General features: G+C 40.3%; 1 protein-coding gene across 2 annotated transcripts in view; it reads left to right on the top strand.

Annotated features, from left to right (window-relative positions):
- The window catches only part of col5a3a (collagen, type V, alpha 3a), a 44,707-nt gene that overhangs the window by 11,221 nt on the left and 19,935 nt on the right, over positions 1–13,551 (top strand). Inside the window, exons 5-22 of one of the 2 annotated variants that reach the window (XM_026164623.2) lie at positions 4,056–4,178; positions 5,592–6,005; positions 6,460–6,579; positions 6,688–6,804; positions 6,903–6,956; positions 7,043–7,084; positions 7,284–7,346; positions 8,732–8,806; positions 8,974–9,057; positions 9,200–9,256; positions 9,641–9,694; positions 9,842–9,895; positions 10,020–10,073; positions 10,649–10,702; positions 10,949–11,002; positions 11,530–11,574; positions 12,815–12,868; positions 13,061–13,105. In XM_026164623.2, coding sequence (XP_026020408.2) covers positions 4,056–4,178; positions 5,592–6,005; positions 6,460–6,579; positions 6,688–6,804; positions 6,903–6,956; positions 7,043–7,084; positions 7,284–7,346; positions 8,732–8,806; positions 8,974–9,057; positions 9,200–9,256; positions 9,641–9,694; positions 9,842–9,895; positions 10,020–10,073; positions 10,649–10,702; positions 10,949–11,002; positions 11,530–11,574; positions 12,815–12,868; positions 13,061–13,105 — 1,563 coding nt within the window. The remainder of the gene's footprint in view (positions 1–4,055; positions 4,179–5,591; positions 6,006–6,459; positions 6,580–6,687; positions 6,805–6,902; positions 6,957–7,042; positions 7,085–7,283; positions 7,347–8,731; positions 8,807–8,973; positions 9,058–9,199; positions 9,257–9,640; positions 9,695–9,841; positions 9,896–10,019; positions 10,074–10,648; positions 10,703–10,948; positions 11,003–11,529; positions 11,575–12,814; positions 12,869–13,060; positions 13,106–13,551) is intronic. The other variant, XM_026164624.2, reaches the window with a different exon arrangement.

The raw sequence follows: 13,551 nt of genomic DNA, 5'->3' as shown, positions 1-13,551 counted from the left end.
CCTCTAGTCTCCACATGCTAAAATATTCTTGGGCAAAACATTGCATCCCAGAGTTAGTTGAGGCAAACCATGCAGTCAATTCCTATCAAGTGTGCATTCTTTGTGCATTAATTTATTGAGGTATACAAATATCTAGTTTCACTGATATGCAATGCAATGCAGGGCACATTGAATGATCTGACAAGATGACCTTGTTTTCATTTGCATGAGTTGTTCGTGTTTATGAGCCTCTCGAACTTCTTAATGTTTTATACTAATACCAATTTAGCTCTTTATTGCCTAAGATGAGTCTATCTATCTATCTGTCTGTCTGCCATAATATAGCATTCATCAGCCTGTGAAACAGGACAACAAAATACAAACTTTAAAGTATAAACTGTAAAAAAAAACAACATTTTACAGAATAAAAAGGGGAAAATGCAGAAAGAATGGGATGACAGGGCACTAATGTTAATCAAGTGCTATTGAACAAAAAAAATATAAAAAGAAATGTGTTTCAGAGGAAGTAGCAAGGAGATATGACCAGTTTAATCAAGCCCACCTCAAATCCAATAATTATGCATTTCTTGAGGGGGGTTGCCAGCATATAACTACCTGAAACAGCTGGTGATTTAATCCTTGTTCACTTACAAAGATTTGTTCACATGTATCAATATGCATGGAAAAAAGGAGAAGCCAAAAAAGAAACCCATAACAAAAAAACTTGTGTTTTTTTTCCCCCTCTGTTTTGTCATAAATAATTCTGTGTGCTTTCCATAACAATACACAACCCCTGCCCCATTGTCATTCCCAATGAAGCTCCACTCTAAGTCTGTCATCCACAGCATAAAATAGAGATGGGCTCAAGCCCCTTCCCCTGCTATATCTCCAGGGCTTTGTCTCTATTCAGCGATTGAGCAAGAAAAAATTTAAAAAAGAGAAGGTATAAGATGTTAATTTTAGTAGAGGTATAAGTTATATAGTTGGGTTAATAAAATAGTTTTCCTTCTCCATCAGCGACACAGTCTGCAAAAAGGAAGACTGCATCTGAAATTATGAACATCCAGAGGAAGGGTTATTATAACTTCACTCTGTCTTTTTTTTTTTTGACCAATAGAAACAGATTACCTCATATATAATCAATAACTAATTCCTTAACCCTGTCCATACATTTTTTAATCTTTCCTGTGCAATAATCTAGTTGACCATCTCATGTTGTAAGTCACTCTTCCCTTCATACCCTTTCCTCTCAGGCATTCCAGTTGTTAAATTATTTTATATCCCCACTTCAGTTAAGAAATGTGTCTCCTTGTGGGCTCTATAAATTTCCCTGTTCAGAAGCAATGGAGACTGTTTAATCTCTGGCTTTGCTCCAAAAACACTCCCATGCTCTTATTCGTCTTCGTTTGTGAAAAGTTATGATGATGATACCAAATGTGTGGTGATGACTAATACTCTTCAGACCATCCTTAATCAGATCCATCCTTTACTTTAATACATGCAATTTTTGTGGTCACGTGTAAGGAAGTGTGCAATCAGCTTAGTCTATCAGAGTCTTTAAATCTTGTTTGCTGTAGAGCGTTAAGTAACCCAAAATAGTTTGTTCAACTTTATATTTTTGTTGATACAAGTGTCGATAAAAGACACATTTCTCACATATGTTATCTGATTATCAAAGTTGTACACCTTGGGTGAGGCTGGTGCCACAGGGGAAAAAAAATTAAGTAGGCTGACCTTTGGCCCTCTGTTCCCAGACCCTGGTTCTGGGGAGGAGGTCAGTGTTCCAGCCCAGTTTTCCCACCGTGGGAGCTCAGCGTGGGAGCATGGGGACTTTGGTCAGCCACTAATGTCTCTATTGCTTCCAGATTGCTTACAAATGACTGCAGAAGTTTTGCATTCATACCCTGCTCTTTATAGGAAAGCAAATTTTAGGTCTGACTGGACTCCTTTTTGGCTGCTATGTGCCCTGTTTGTATGTCTCCAACATGCTGACTGCACAGATAAAATCCAGCCCACTATTTATTTGTTAGGAAATTCTTTCTGTCTCGCTTAGTACAGGAAATAAGAAATATTTTTGGCTCTGCTTGTAAGGCATGTTGAAACAAAGTTTGTCAAGCATATCTTTAAAGTTTAGCTTTATTGAAATGCATACATAGATTTACCATTAAAAAACTAGAGAAGTATTAATCAAAGTCTCTTTAAGTCAAAGTTAATTTTGTCTCGCTAATGACTCATAGCTGATGATAGTCAGATGTTTTTGGTTAGACGTGAGCATCTGTTAGTGTCAAAATGCAGTTTTATTGCAGTGAGATCGCTTATTATATTCTAGCTCCTTCACTCACACAAGATTATGACTCACACAAGAAATCTGATTAGGCGAAGGCTGGACAACTCCACAGAGAAGGCCTAGTTACTTATGATTTGGTGAAGATTATTGGCTATCTGGCACAACACACCCTATATGAGACAGCAGGGGGAAGTGGAGTGGACTTTTAAACATTAATGAGCCTGTGCCCACAGTGACATGTGTGACAACATGAAAGAAGATTGGGCGTCACTGGAAATTTGCAGGTTCAGCTGAGGTGTACTCCTTTTTCAACACGCCCTCACATAGCCTCTTTAGATGTCCTTGCCCCAATCTAAATGAATAATGGCAGCGTACACACACAATTTGGTGCAACACTCACTTGCTGTGTTTTTCAAGAAGAGAGGGCTCCTGCTAGGCAAGAAAAACAGGAAAACTTGTCTGTGGAAGCATTTCCTTTGATCTTGAATTGAGATTGGATTAGATTGGATTAGCTCCTTTTTGCCTTCTCCCGCTCTCTCTCCATCTCCCTGCAGCTCTCACTCTCTCTCCCTCTCTCTCTCTATCACACCTTAGAGTGCAATAATTTTCTTTGCTTGACATGGGCTTTTGGCCAAAACAGGAAGAAAAAAGGGATAAATGGATAACAAATCCTTTCATGTTTAATACATTAAAGCATAAATGACTGTTTGAACAGTTCCTAGGATTACAGTTTTGTTCACGATGATCAAGGCTTTGCATAGACATGCGCTGCTGATTTGAGTTGTGCTGGAAGAAATATGAGGCGGTGGGTAAAGGAGAAGTGATGTGTTTAGATTTATTTCACCTCTGGCAGCTAAATCTTAATTAAAGAGATTACAATGGGGCTACAATTACCACAAAATCAAATGCTTAATCTAACTTAATTTATTATAAATGGTTGCCCAACTGTCCCTGGACACATTTCACCAGGCAGTATGTTTGCTATAGCGTGTCAGTTACATAGATTTGTATCACTAATTCAATCAAAACCTCATCAGCCACTGTCCTGTGGGGCTGGCAGCACTGTGTTTTTTTGTCAATTACTCTCTGATCCATGTCTCACAGAAATTAGCCCCGCAGCTCCTATTCTTTTACTATGAAGCTTGTGTTTGTTATTTTTGTATTTATTCATCCTTTAAAATGTTGTGATCTCAGCCAAAAAAATAGTTAAAATATAACATTTTCTTAAATATACTTTTATATAATTTTATTTAAACATTATTTTTGATATTTTTCTTGATAATATCTGTATCATGAGTATTCATTGGCATTATAAACTAATTAACCTTGTAAATTTTAGTACAAGAAGGACTGATGTGAAATATGATGTTGATAGAAGTTTACAGTTGTCTTGCGTTTAAGGCCGCTAAAGCCAAAAAAGGCTCTGGGTTCAGTGCTGCAGGGTACAGCCATGCTGTCTCTCTGTGTGTCTATATATACACTCTGGCATTGCCCACAGGGCAGGATGGTAGAGAGCTGCTTGACTGTTTCGTGCACACACTTGGGCCCCTCATGGGGTTATGGCCAAAAAGAGGTCCAATAGTCAGTAACAATTTTACTGTTGCTGACAGTTTGTGGCACTCCTTTACAACCCTCTGCTTTACATTTAGCTATGTAGCCAGATGTTCTCATAGCATCTGTCAAGTTGGAGTGTTTAATTTCTATTTTCTGTTCCATCCCAAATGTCTTTTCAGCATGCAGTAGCAGCTGCATGATTTCTTTATTTTTGACTTTTTTTTTTTTATTTCAGGGAGATATTCAACAACTGCTGATTGTGGAGGACAGTGAGGCTGCTGCCAACTACTGTGTAAACTACATACCAGACTGTGACTCAGCTTTGCCCTATCACAGCCAAGCTCTGAACCTGCAGGAGGTCAGTACTGCCATTGAGAGGAGGTGATGCCTACTGGAAAAATGTTTGACACTTCAAACATTACAGTGAAGCCAAGCTTTTGGTGACCTTAAATAACCGTAGAATCCTGGCTTATGTTTTTGTCTGAACATGAAGGCCTGGAAATTTTAAAATGCTGTACATATTGTGTCATTGTCTTTTTTTCATACTAGCCCAACATTGTGTATTAACGCTTAAGCAGTATCGTGAAATTCTCCTTCTTGCCCTAATGGCAGGTCTCTCTGGCTGCCAAACACTTAATTCACAGCCAATCAGTTAAAGAAGCAAAAGCACACAGCTACATGTTTCAAAGGTTCTGAGGGCTTTTAAAAAGAGACTTGGACGATTACCACAGAATAGGGCAAGTAAGTGTATCTTCTTTTAAATACAGCCAGCAGTGGAGCAGTTCTATGGTCAGATGCTCTTTTGGCAAAATAGACAGTGCCAGAAGCCCATAACTCAAATATGATATAATAGCTCTTCCTTTCCTTAAGGGATGTATCTGTCATAGACATAAATTACTGTATATGTCTTTGGTGCTGTATGAAAGATAGAGATAAGATGAAAGGAAGGAAGCAGCTGTGTGTGTCGGTTTCATGAACCACACGCAATGTTTTCTGTGTTTGTCTGTTTTTTGTGCATATGCCACATGAACATAGGTGAAAAAATTATGAGTGCACAACTTGTTGAGCCAAGCCACTGATGATCATGTAAGAACGGTTCATTAATGGGACTGTGTGTCCATTTCGATAGTCATCCAGCTGGCTTTTAAAGAGCTACAGCTGAGCAATGAACTCTTGAGTCCAGAATATGTCAGCATCTGTCACTTCACTGACCTACTTCCCATCATTCTCCCTTACACGCTGAGCTTGTTTAAAAGTGGCTCTAATTCATGTCGCTGATGTCTTTTACAGACTTTACCTACAACATCATTTTCAGGCAGGGGCCATTCCTAACACTGACATGTAACGGACGTCAGTCTGGAGCAGGGGTGGGCACTTAATTTTCCCAAGGGGCAACATGAGAGACTACGGCTGCTGTGGAGGGTGCAGTCCTTCACATTTGTTCACTTAGTAGAGAACACTTTTTGCATATAATTAACAAATTTGTAGCATTAAAGGCACTGTGACCTCTAAGCACACAAGTAAATATCAAGTAAATGTGTTTTGTTAGAATCTATATTTGTGTATTCCTTCTCATTTCATATTTTGTGTCAGGCTTTTATCAGCTCATTGGAACTTACAGTGGGCATCTGTAAGGGTGTCATGGGACCTGATTACATTTCTTGGCTTTCCTGAAGCAGGCTATTTCTATGATTTTCATTTACAGCAGTGTTTGTTTTTTTCTCCATCCTCCATCTATGTCCTCATCTTGCATTCTACTTTTTCATAAAAGACCTCCCAATATGGGTCTGTTGCCTTGATGCAAAGTGACCAGCCAGCTGAACCAAAGGAGGTCCCCAAAAAGGAGAAGAAAGGAAAAAAGGACAAAAAGAAGAGGGATAAAGACTCTAAAGGCAAACGTAGAAGGAAGGACAAGGGAGAGAGGGGATCCAGAAAGAAAAAACACGAAGAGGAAGCTCTGGAGGAAGGCTTCCTTAGAGTTTCCACAACACTGCCTCCATATCAAACCCAGGAAACTTTTCAGGCAACTAAGTTGCCAGAAATTAAGAGTACCCTAGAAACTACCATTCCAACTGATGTTTTCTACAAGACCTTCACGGAGATACCAACACATGAACCTGACTTCACAACTGAAGCCTCTACTTTCATACCTAGGACATTGCCTGTGTCAAAGGTTACCGAGGAGGTAGACAAATTTGCCTGTAGATGCTGTCCGTTCCAATCCCTCCCACTATTTGCAGCTCTAACCAATCACTCCCCTAATATTTAGAGAGCACCTCTTCCTCCTCTCACCTCCGCAATCACTTACCACCACTATGTATTTGTCTGTTTATAATTTGCACATAAACTAATTTGTCACACTCACACTGCTTCTGCTGCTGCAGCAGCCTCTCTCATGCTGTCACATGACTCTGATGTAGTCTGTCAATTAATAACACTGTAAACACTGTAATTAACTGCACACCTGTAAGCTTTTATCTTGGTTAACCAGTGTACTCCCATGTAATCCACCTGTTTTGCTAACATCCATGTGGTACAATGCAGTGTTTTTATTAGGCAGTGCATGGCACAGAGACATGCCCAGTGCCGCCTGGTTAATCTCTGCTCTGACTCACTTAAGTCTGTGTGCTCGCCTGCAGGAGGACACACCTGTAAGGGAACCAGTGGTGGAAGAGTATGAAGATGACCTTTTAGAAGACCTTTATCATAATCTCTCAGTTTCTACAGTAACAGTCGGCCCAAATGTTACTGAATATGAGGTAGGTTAAACGCAAACGCAAGAAATGTCTTCTGCACAGCATAGAAACACTGTGAGGTTATTTGGCTTTCACTACACCAGTCGCTAATAGTTTGTTATTCCTTAACAGATTCTTGAATATGAGGATTTCAAGAATGATACAGAGTTAGAGTATGAGGAGTATGAAATGTACGAGGATGGCTTTGACTTTGCAAAGCAGGAAAGGGCTCAGACATGGGATGGAGAGGTAAATCTCACAGTGACCTCATACATCAAGTGAGTGGTCATGCCTGTGTTAAGTGATTTCTGACAGTCCGCATCTTTTCATCTTTTACCCCTCCTCAGGGTAACCTCAGAGCAGAGAAAGGCCAGAAGGGAGAGCCAGCTATTCATGAACCGGTGAACTGTTACAGACTTTTAATGAATAGGCTAGTAGTTTGGCTATGAGTATGGAAAATAACTTGATACTCTCCATGTTTTTCTAGGGTACAATAGTGAAAGGACCCCCAGGGCTACCAGGGCCAGAGGTAAACAAATTCCACCTGAACTTTTCAGATGAGGTGCAAAATGCTGAGATTTTCAGTGTTAGACATTGTTATGCCTAACACTTGCACCTTAAGTTTTTGAACAGTAGTTAGTATGTAGAATTGATATGTATAGCCGATTATCGATTAAACGATTATTGCATTTATGTAAGCAAATATGGACTAAATGTATCTTCCACAGGGGTCTCCTGGACCAGCTGGTCCAGTAGGACCTCCAGGACCCAGGGGAGATCCCGGTGACTTGGTGAGTGAGGTTTAGGACTTGGGTTCACTCATTAAATGTAGAGTGAATTAGTTTGACCTCAGTCTTTTCCATCACCTGTGAGACTCAACTCTGAATTTAACTGTGACCTTAATGTGAAACACATCCGCAGTATCAAGATGTCCTGGCTTGCTGAAATGAACCTGCAGGAGTTCAGGGATTCATTTTGGCTCACAAATGTTGTTGTCTATGATTCATCATAGAAAATATGCCAAATTACATACAGAGACACCAGCAGATGCTCTGTCATTTCCTAGTAGCAGAAAAAAAACAAATTGAGTGGATGAATAAATGCTACTGCAACCACAAAGGAAAATTATCTTGCAGTTTTAGAGATAGAGTCGCACCTGAATCTTAATGAAACAAAGGCAAACTGACAAGCAGCACTAACAACATTCCTCCACCTTAGTGTTCACCTTGGCTTGATCTTTTGAGGAACTGCATCTGAACAGTTATTTAGTATTACATTTATTCCTATCACAGGACAATTTGACACTTTTATAGAGATAGAATATTTACTGGATTATTTTAATAGCCTAATGTAAATGCAACAACCCTTCTTCTTCACAGATCTTTACTTATCACATATAATGCTTTTGGATAGCTTAACTTTTATTCTAAGTATTACAAATGAAGATGTGAAAAGCATTATGGTGATACTCTACTGATGTTTATGCTCCAGCGTTTTGCCATGCTTTGACATAGACTTTCACGGACAATATCTTTAACGCACTATATAACACTTACTCAAGTCCACTTTGCCGACATATACTTCAGCAAATCATTAACACTTATTTTATTGGCTATTCTCAACGTGTTGTTATAAGGAAAGTTATTTACCCTTGAGATCACACAATTGTAAATATTTCTAATTATGTGTTACTGTTGGAAATGGTTTAAAAATTCAAGACTAAAGGCAACTTTTGGAAAAATATCATTGATTTATTAAAATATTCATTCAGTAGTCAGAAAATATAAAACAACTCACACAATGTGTATACAGAATATAAAGTCTTGTGTGTGGATGTGCATGTGTGCGTTTGTGAGACAAGCTGTAGAAACAAAGCAACATTTATTTTTTCAAAGATTGGATTGTTTTCCTCTTCGTCTAGCTTCCAAGTGTTTCTCTTACTTTCTCCCAGTGATATGCTGCACACACCATAGAACTTTCATGATTTCACAGGACATCTTCTTGACTTGCATTGATTTCACAAGCTAAGTCACAACTGGATCTTGTGACATTTTAACCCCTAATCTTAAAAACAAAACCCATCCTCTTAAAATTCTCTCAATCTCTACTCTCTCAATCTTACTCACTCACTCACTGCCAAGCTATTTTTCTTCCCTTTCCTGTCTTCACTTTTCAGGGTCCCCCAGGACGGCCTGGTCTTTCCGGGGCTGATGGGATTCCAGGCCCTCCAGGAACACTGTTAATGCTACCAGTAAGACCTTAAACACACTGAAACATGCCCACACAAACGCACAAAGAGTACACTTTTTCCACATGTGGTGTAGTAGTAAGACCACAAGGGGGGGCTGTGTGACTGAACTAGCTTTATGCTTGGGAAATCTGCAGTGAGTAGTGACTTCTGCTTGTCATTGCCTCCAGTTTCAGTTTGGAGGTGATTCCCAGAAGGGGCCAGTGGTGTCCCCCCAGCAGGCCCAAGCACAAGCTATATTGCAACAGGCCAAGGTATAGTTCAAAGAAGCAAATTCACAATACAACATTACTGCATACTGAGATTTAGTTCTCCATCAGAATATTTTTTAGCATGTAGCAAGTCAGTAGGTACATTCTTTAGCTTACATAAAGCATAATGTTGTTTTTCTTTCAGATGTCACTCAGGGGGCCTCCAGGCCCGCTTGGTCTTACAGGGCGACCGGGCCCATTGGTATGAATCTCTCTCTCTGACCTTTATCAAATTTACATCATATCTCAAGGGCTCCTACGTCCTCTACCCCCAGCTTTAAACTCTATCTGACCAAGCTCAATCTCATGTCACTCTTTCCCACCCTAACCTCATCATTACGCTTGCTCGGTATATTTAAATTGAGAAATTTGTCTGTATTTCCAAAAAAAAAACCCCAAAAAACAACCAAAAAAAACCCCAAGAGATGGAAAAATGAAACAATTTTTAGATGATTTATTTTCAGTTCATTCTTAATTTTTTGGTTTGGGTCTATATTTGAGGAGTATGTTTGTATACATGTATATACATTTGAAAAAGTTGAGTTTCCCCTCTTTGTCATGTCATGCATGACCTTTTATTTCCCAGGGTGATCCAGGTTCCTCTGGGCTCAAAGGAGAACGTGGAGAAAGTGGCTCTGCTGTAAGACTAGACATAATTTTTACCTCACGCCTACCTTGGATTATAGCCTCTTTATCTTTTTTGTCATGGTATTGATTTCCATTTGTCCTCTTGCCTTCCTTTTAACACCTTTTCCTATTTGTCTTGCTCTCTTCATTTGTCATGAAGGGACCACGCGGGTTGCCAGGCTCCCCTGGAATTAATGGGAGGCCAGGCAAGAGGGTGAGATATCTTAAATATTGGACATTTAAGTGCTGAAAACATTTATGTCTACAGCTTGTGTAAAAAGTATATTGTAGCGTAGAGTGGCCTACGGTGAATCAGATCTGGATGTTGTATCTCATAGGGCCGTGCTGGAGCGGACGGTGGTCGTGGCGCTCCAGGTGAAACTGGCACAAAGGTGAGTTTTTTTGTAATTATACTGAACTGCCCTTCAAATGAGCTACACCCAGTACACACACATTTGGCTCTTCTACAATCTCATTTAGATTGTGTGTTTGTGTGAATGCTGCATTGTAATTTGTAGGACGATATTATTGTTGTTCCTGTTAACTTTACTTGAATTCATTGTCCTGTTTCCATGAACACAGTAACACACATGTTTAGGTGGCGAGGTCTTAAACAATAACAAACTATCTCCACTTGCAAGAGTAAGCCTTTAGGTGTCGAGTGTCCCCCAGCTTATTATACGTTACTGACAACAAGGCAACTCAATATATAAGAGCTGCAGGAAGCGCTTAGTAAATAACTCAGTCTTCCCTGATGTGTCTGACAGAACAGCAGAGTCTTTATCAGTCAAAGCAGCATTTTAGCAGACCTACAGCTAATCTTCACACTTTCTCTTCCCGATGCACAGTCTGAGCAGATGGGAGGCTCTGCCAGGGGAGACTTTCACTACAATTCTGCTAATGTTTACACATTACCATATGTGTGTGTTTCAGGGTTTAATGCACTTGGTTCTCTATTACTTTGCAGGGCGACAGGGGTTTTGACGGCCTCCCAGGTCTCCCAGGAAACAAGGGGCACAGAGTGAGTTACGTTTGGCTACTTGATACAGTCACTGTACTTCAAGCACTTAGTCATTCAGACACCAACATGATAACATAGCATGCATGAATACCTTACACATCGTATAGCAGATGTTTATTTCCATTATGTGACCGTAATGGTTGTTGTGACTTCTGTGATGACAGGGTGCACTAAAAAAAAGCATTCGCTATAAACAGAACATACCTAAACATCTTGAGGCTTGTCGCTAATGCTTTTTTCTTGTAGGGGGACAGAGGAAAGCCTGGTCCTCAGGGGCCTGTCGGGGAACCAGGAGAGAGGGTAAGTGTGCAATGCCTCTCAAAATTTAATTTCACGCTGAAAATAGTTTTTCTAATTTTTCTGTTATGGAAAGTTAAAGGGAAGGTCTTCACAGAGCATTAAATAAAACCATTTATTCAGTTAACCACGACATGTCGAAGCAGACTTCACAGTAGATGAAAGGTCTATATTATAACTTCCTGCTTTTTTTATTTCCGCTTGGCTAGCCTGAGTTCATTTGGTAACTACATTTGCAAAATACATTAAAAAGCTAGCTAATACAACCCTGCAATAGAATTGAAAATATGAAAGATAGAAGCTCTGTCAGGATAGTATCAATTTATGCAAGCTGGCGGGTAAGGTTTGAGAGGGCGGTCTATTAGTCTTTGCTCAAAGATAGTTGAGCCTTATCTGTCAGGCAGTGAATTTCTTTAATGAGCTATTTCCACAGATTATGTCTCTGGGGATATAAATGTATCCCTGCCTAAGGTTGAGTAAGAAAGGCACACAAAATCTGTGTCGAATGTGTGTCCTTCCTTTTATTTTAGGGATCTAATGGACCTGTTGGGCCACGAGGGCAACCAGGCGAACCTGTGAGTATCCACATACAGAAAAATTAAATGTGATATTGTTTATATATGTAGTTACACATCACAGCATGTCTCTAATGAAAATATTTATTTTGTGGCGTTCCTCGACGGGATAAATTCTTGATTCAAAGGATGCATTAATCTATGCATTAGTCTGTGCTTTAAACGCTCTTTAATACAGAAATAAAATAAAAACTAGTAAAACAGAAACCGATTTCTCCAGCAAACCCAGAGGGGATTGCCGGTGATTACTTTATTTAGCAGCTGACTGAAGTTTCTGCCCAAAGCATACAGCAGAACTTACACAAGTATAAACTGTGCTGCTTGTATTTCTCATGTACAGAAACACTGAACAATATTTTGCAATACACAGCGCCTAGTTAAAAACACTAGGACAGTCACACCTTATTAAAGTAACACTGTCACAGGGTTCACCTTTGCATTATAAATGAAAAGGTCACTGAAAAAAGGCATCTCAAATACAAAGGTATAGCATTCTAGTTCTGTCATAGAGATTATACCTAGAGATTACTATAGGATCCCTGAAAGATTTTAACAGCACCACTGAAGAGGCTGTCGTTTTTGTGCATCTGCAGTGAACATTGGTTAATTGGTTATGAGTCACACTGTCTTTCTCCCCGTAGATGAGGTTAGGGCTCAGCAGGGTTCTGTCCCTCCAAATGGATCACTGAGTGCAGGAAGAAACGGAGCGCAGTAAGACATGTTGGGAAAACTGTGCTCAACTACAAAGTCGTAGGAGAGGAGAGGATTTAACTGTTGATGAGAGCGAGGAAGATAGAAAAAGTGACACAGTAAGAGACAAACACAAGACAGAAATTTGTTTGGTGGTGAATGAGATAAGAGAGATGGAGTGAGGAAAGTGGAAAGAGAGAGTAGGAGAGAGAAGAGATAAAATCCTGGCCCGAATGATTATATTTCCATATCAATCACTTCCCAGGAGATCACAGATGTGGCTTTGGAACAGGTGGCTTGGCCAGCCTACAAAGAGGAAGGCTGACAAAAACAGAGCACACAAACACACTCATGCTAACAGGCTAGCACAGTCTCCGTGGCTAGCACATACAAAGCAGATGCATGCACACACACACACCAAAGTGTATTATGTCTCTCCTTGTTTTTCTCCCTCTCCTTAGTTTTTATTCATGATTTAGTATTCCACTCTCATTCAGTCTCATCATGAATGCAGGCTAGCTGCTGACTATTTGCTGTGTTTTGTCTCCAGGGTCCTCGAGGTCTTGTTGGGCCAAGGGGGCCACCTGGCCCACCTGGGCAACCGGTAAGTCAACATCGACTGAATTACAGGATCAAAGCTATTCAGCTGCTTCAACTCTATAAAGGCCTCTCTATTGCATGAATCATCGATATGCAAGATGGACAAGAAAACTGTCGAACTATCTCCATATTTTGATCAAACTTTGACATTAAATTTGCTGTTTTCTAACATTTATTGACATGCATTTTTTGTCAGGGAATTCAAGGAACTGATGGAGTACCAGGGTCAAAGGGCAACCCGGTCAGTCACATCTTCTCAAACCTACTATTATGTACCAATGATTACTGGCTTTATTTACACTAGAAAAATCATAGCAACTTAGGTTTAACTGCTAATGGAAATATTAACCAGTCATGTGATGGTAAATGGCCTGTATTTGTATAGCGCTTTTCTAGTCCCTAAGGACCCCAAAGCGCTTTACACAACCTGTCATCCACCCATTCACACACACATTCACACACTGGTGATGGCAAGCTACAATGTAGCCACAGCCACCCTGGGGCGCACTGACAGAGGCGAGGCTGCCGGACACTGGCGCCACCGGGCCCTCTGACCACCACCAGTAGGCAACGGGTGAAGTGTCTTGCCCAAGGACACAACGACCGAGACTGTCCAAGCCGGGGCTCGAACCAGCAACCTTCCGATTACAAGGCGAACTCCCAACTCTTGAGCCACGATCGCCCCAT

Source organism: Astatotilapia calliptera, chromosome 4, assembly GCF_964374335.1.
Source record: "Astatotilapia calliptera chromosome 4, fAstCal68.1, whole genome shotgun sequence".
Taxonomy (NCBI): Eukaryota; Metazoa; Chordata; class Actinopteri; order Cichliformes; family Cichlidae; genus Astatotilapia; species Astatotilapia calliptera.
Note: the sequence above shows the minus strand (reverse complement) of the source record. Positions and strands in the feature narration are given on the sequence as shown.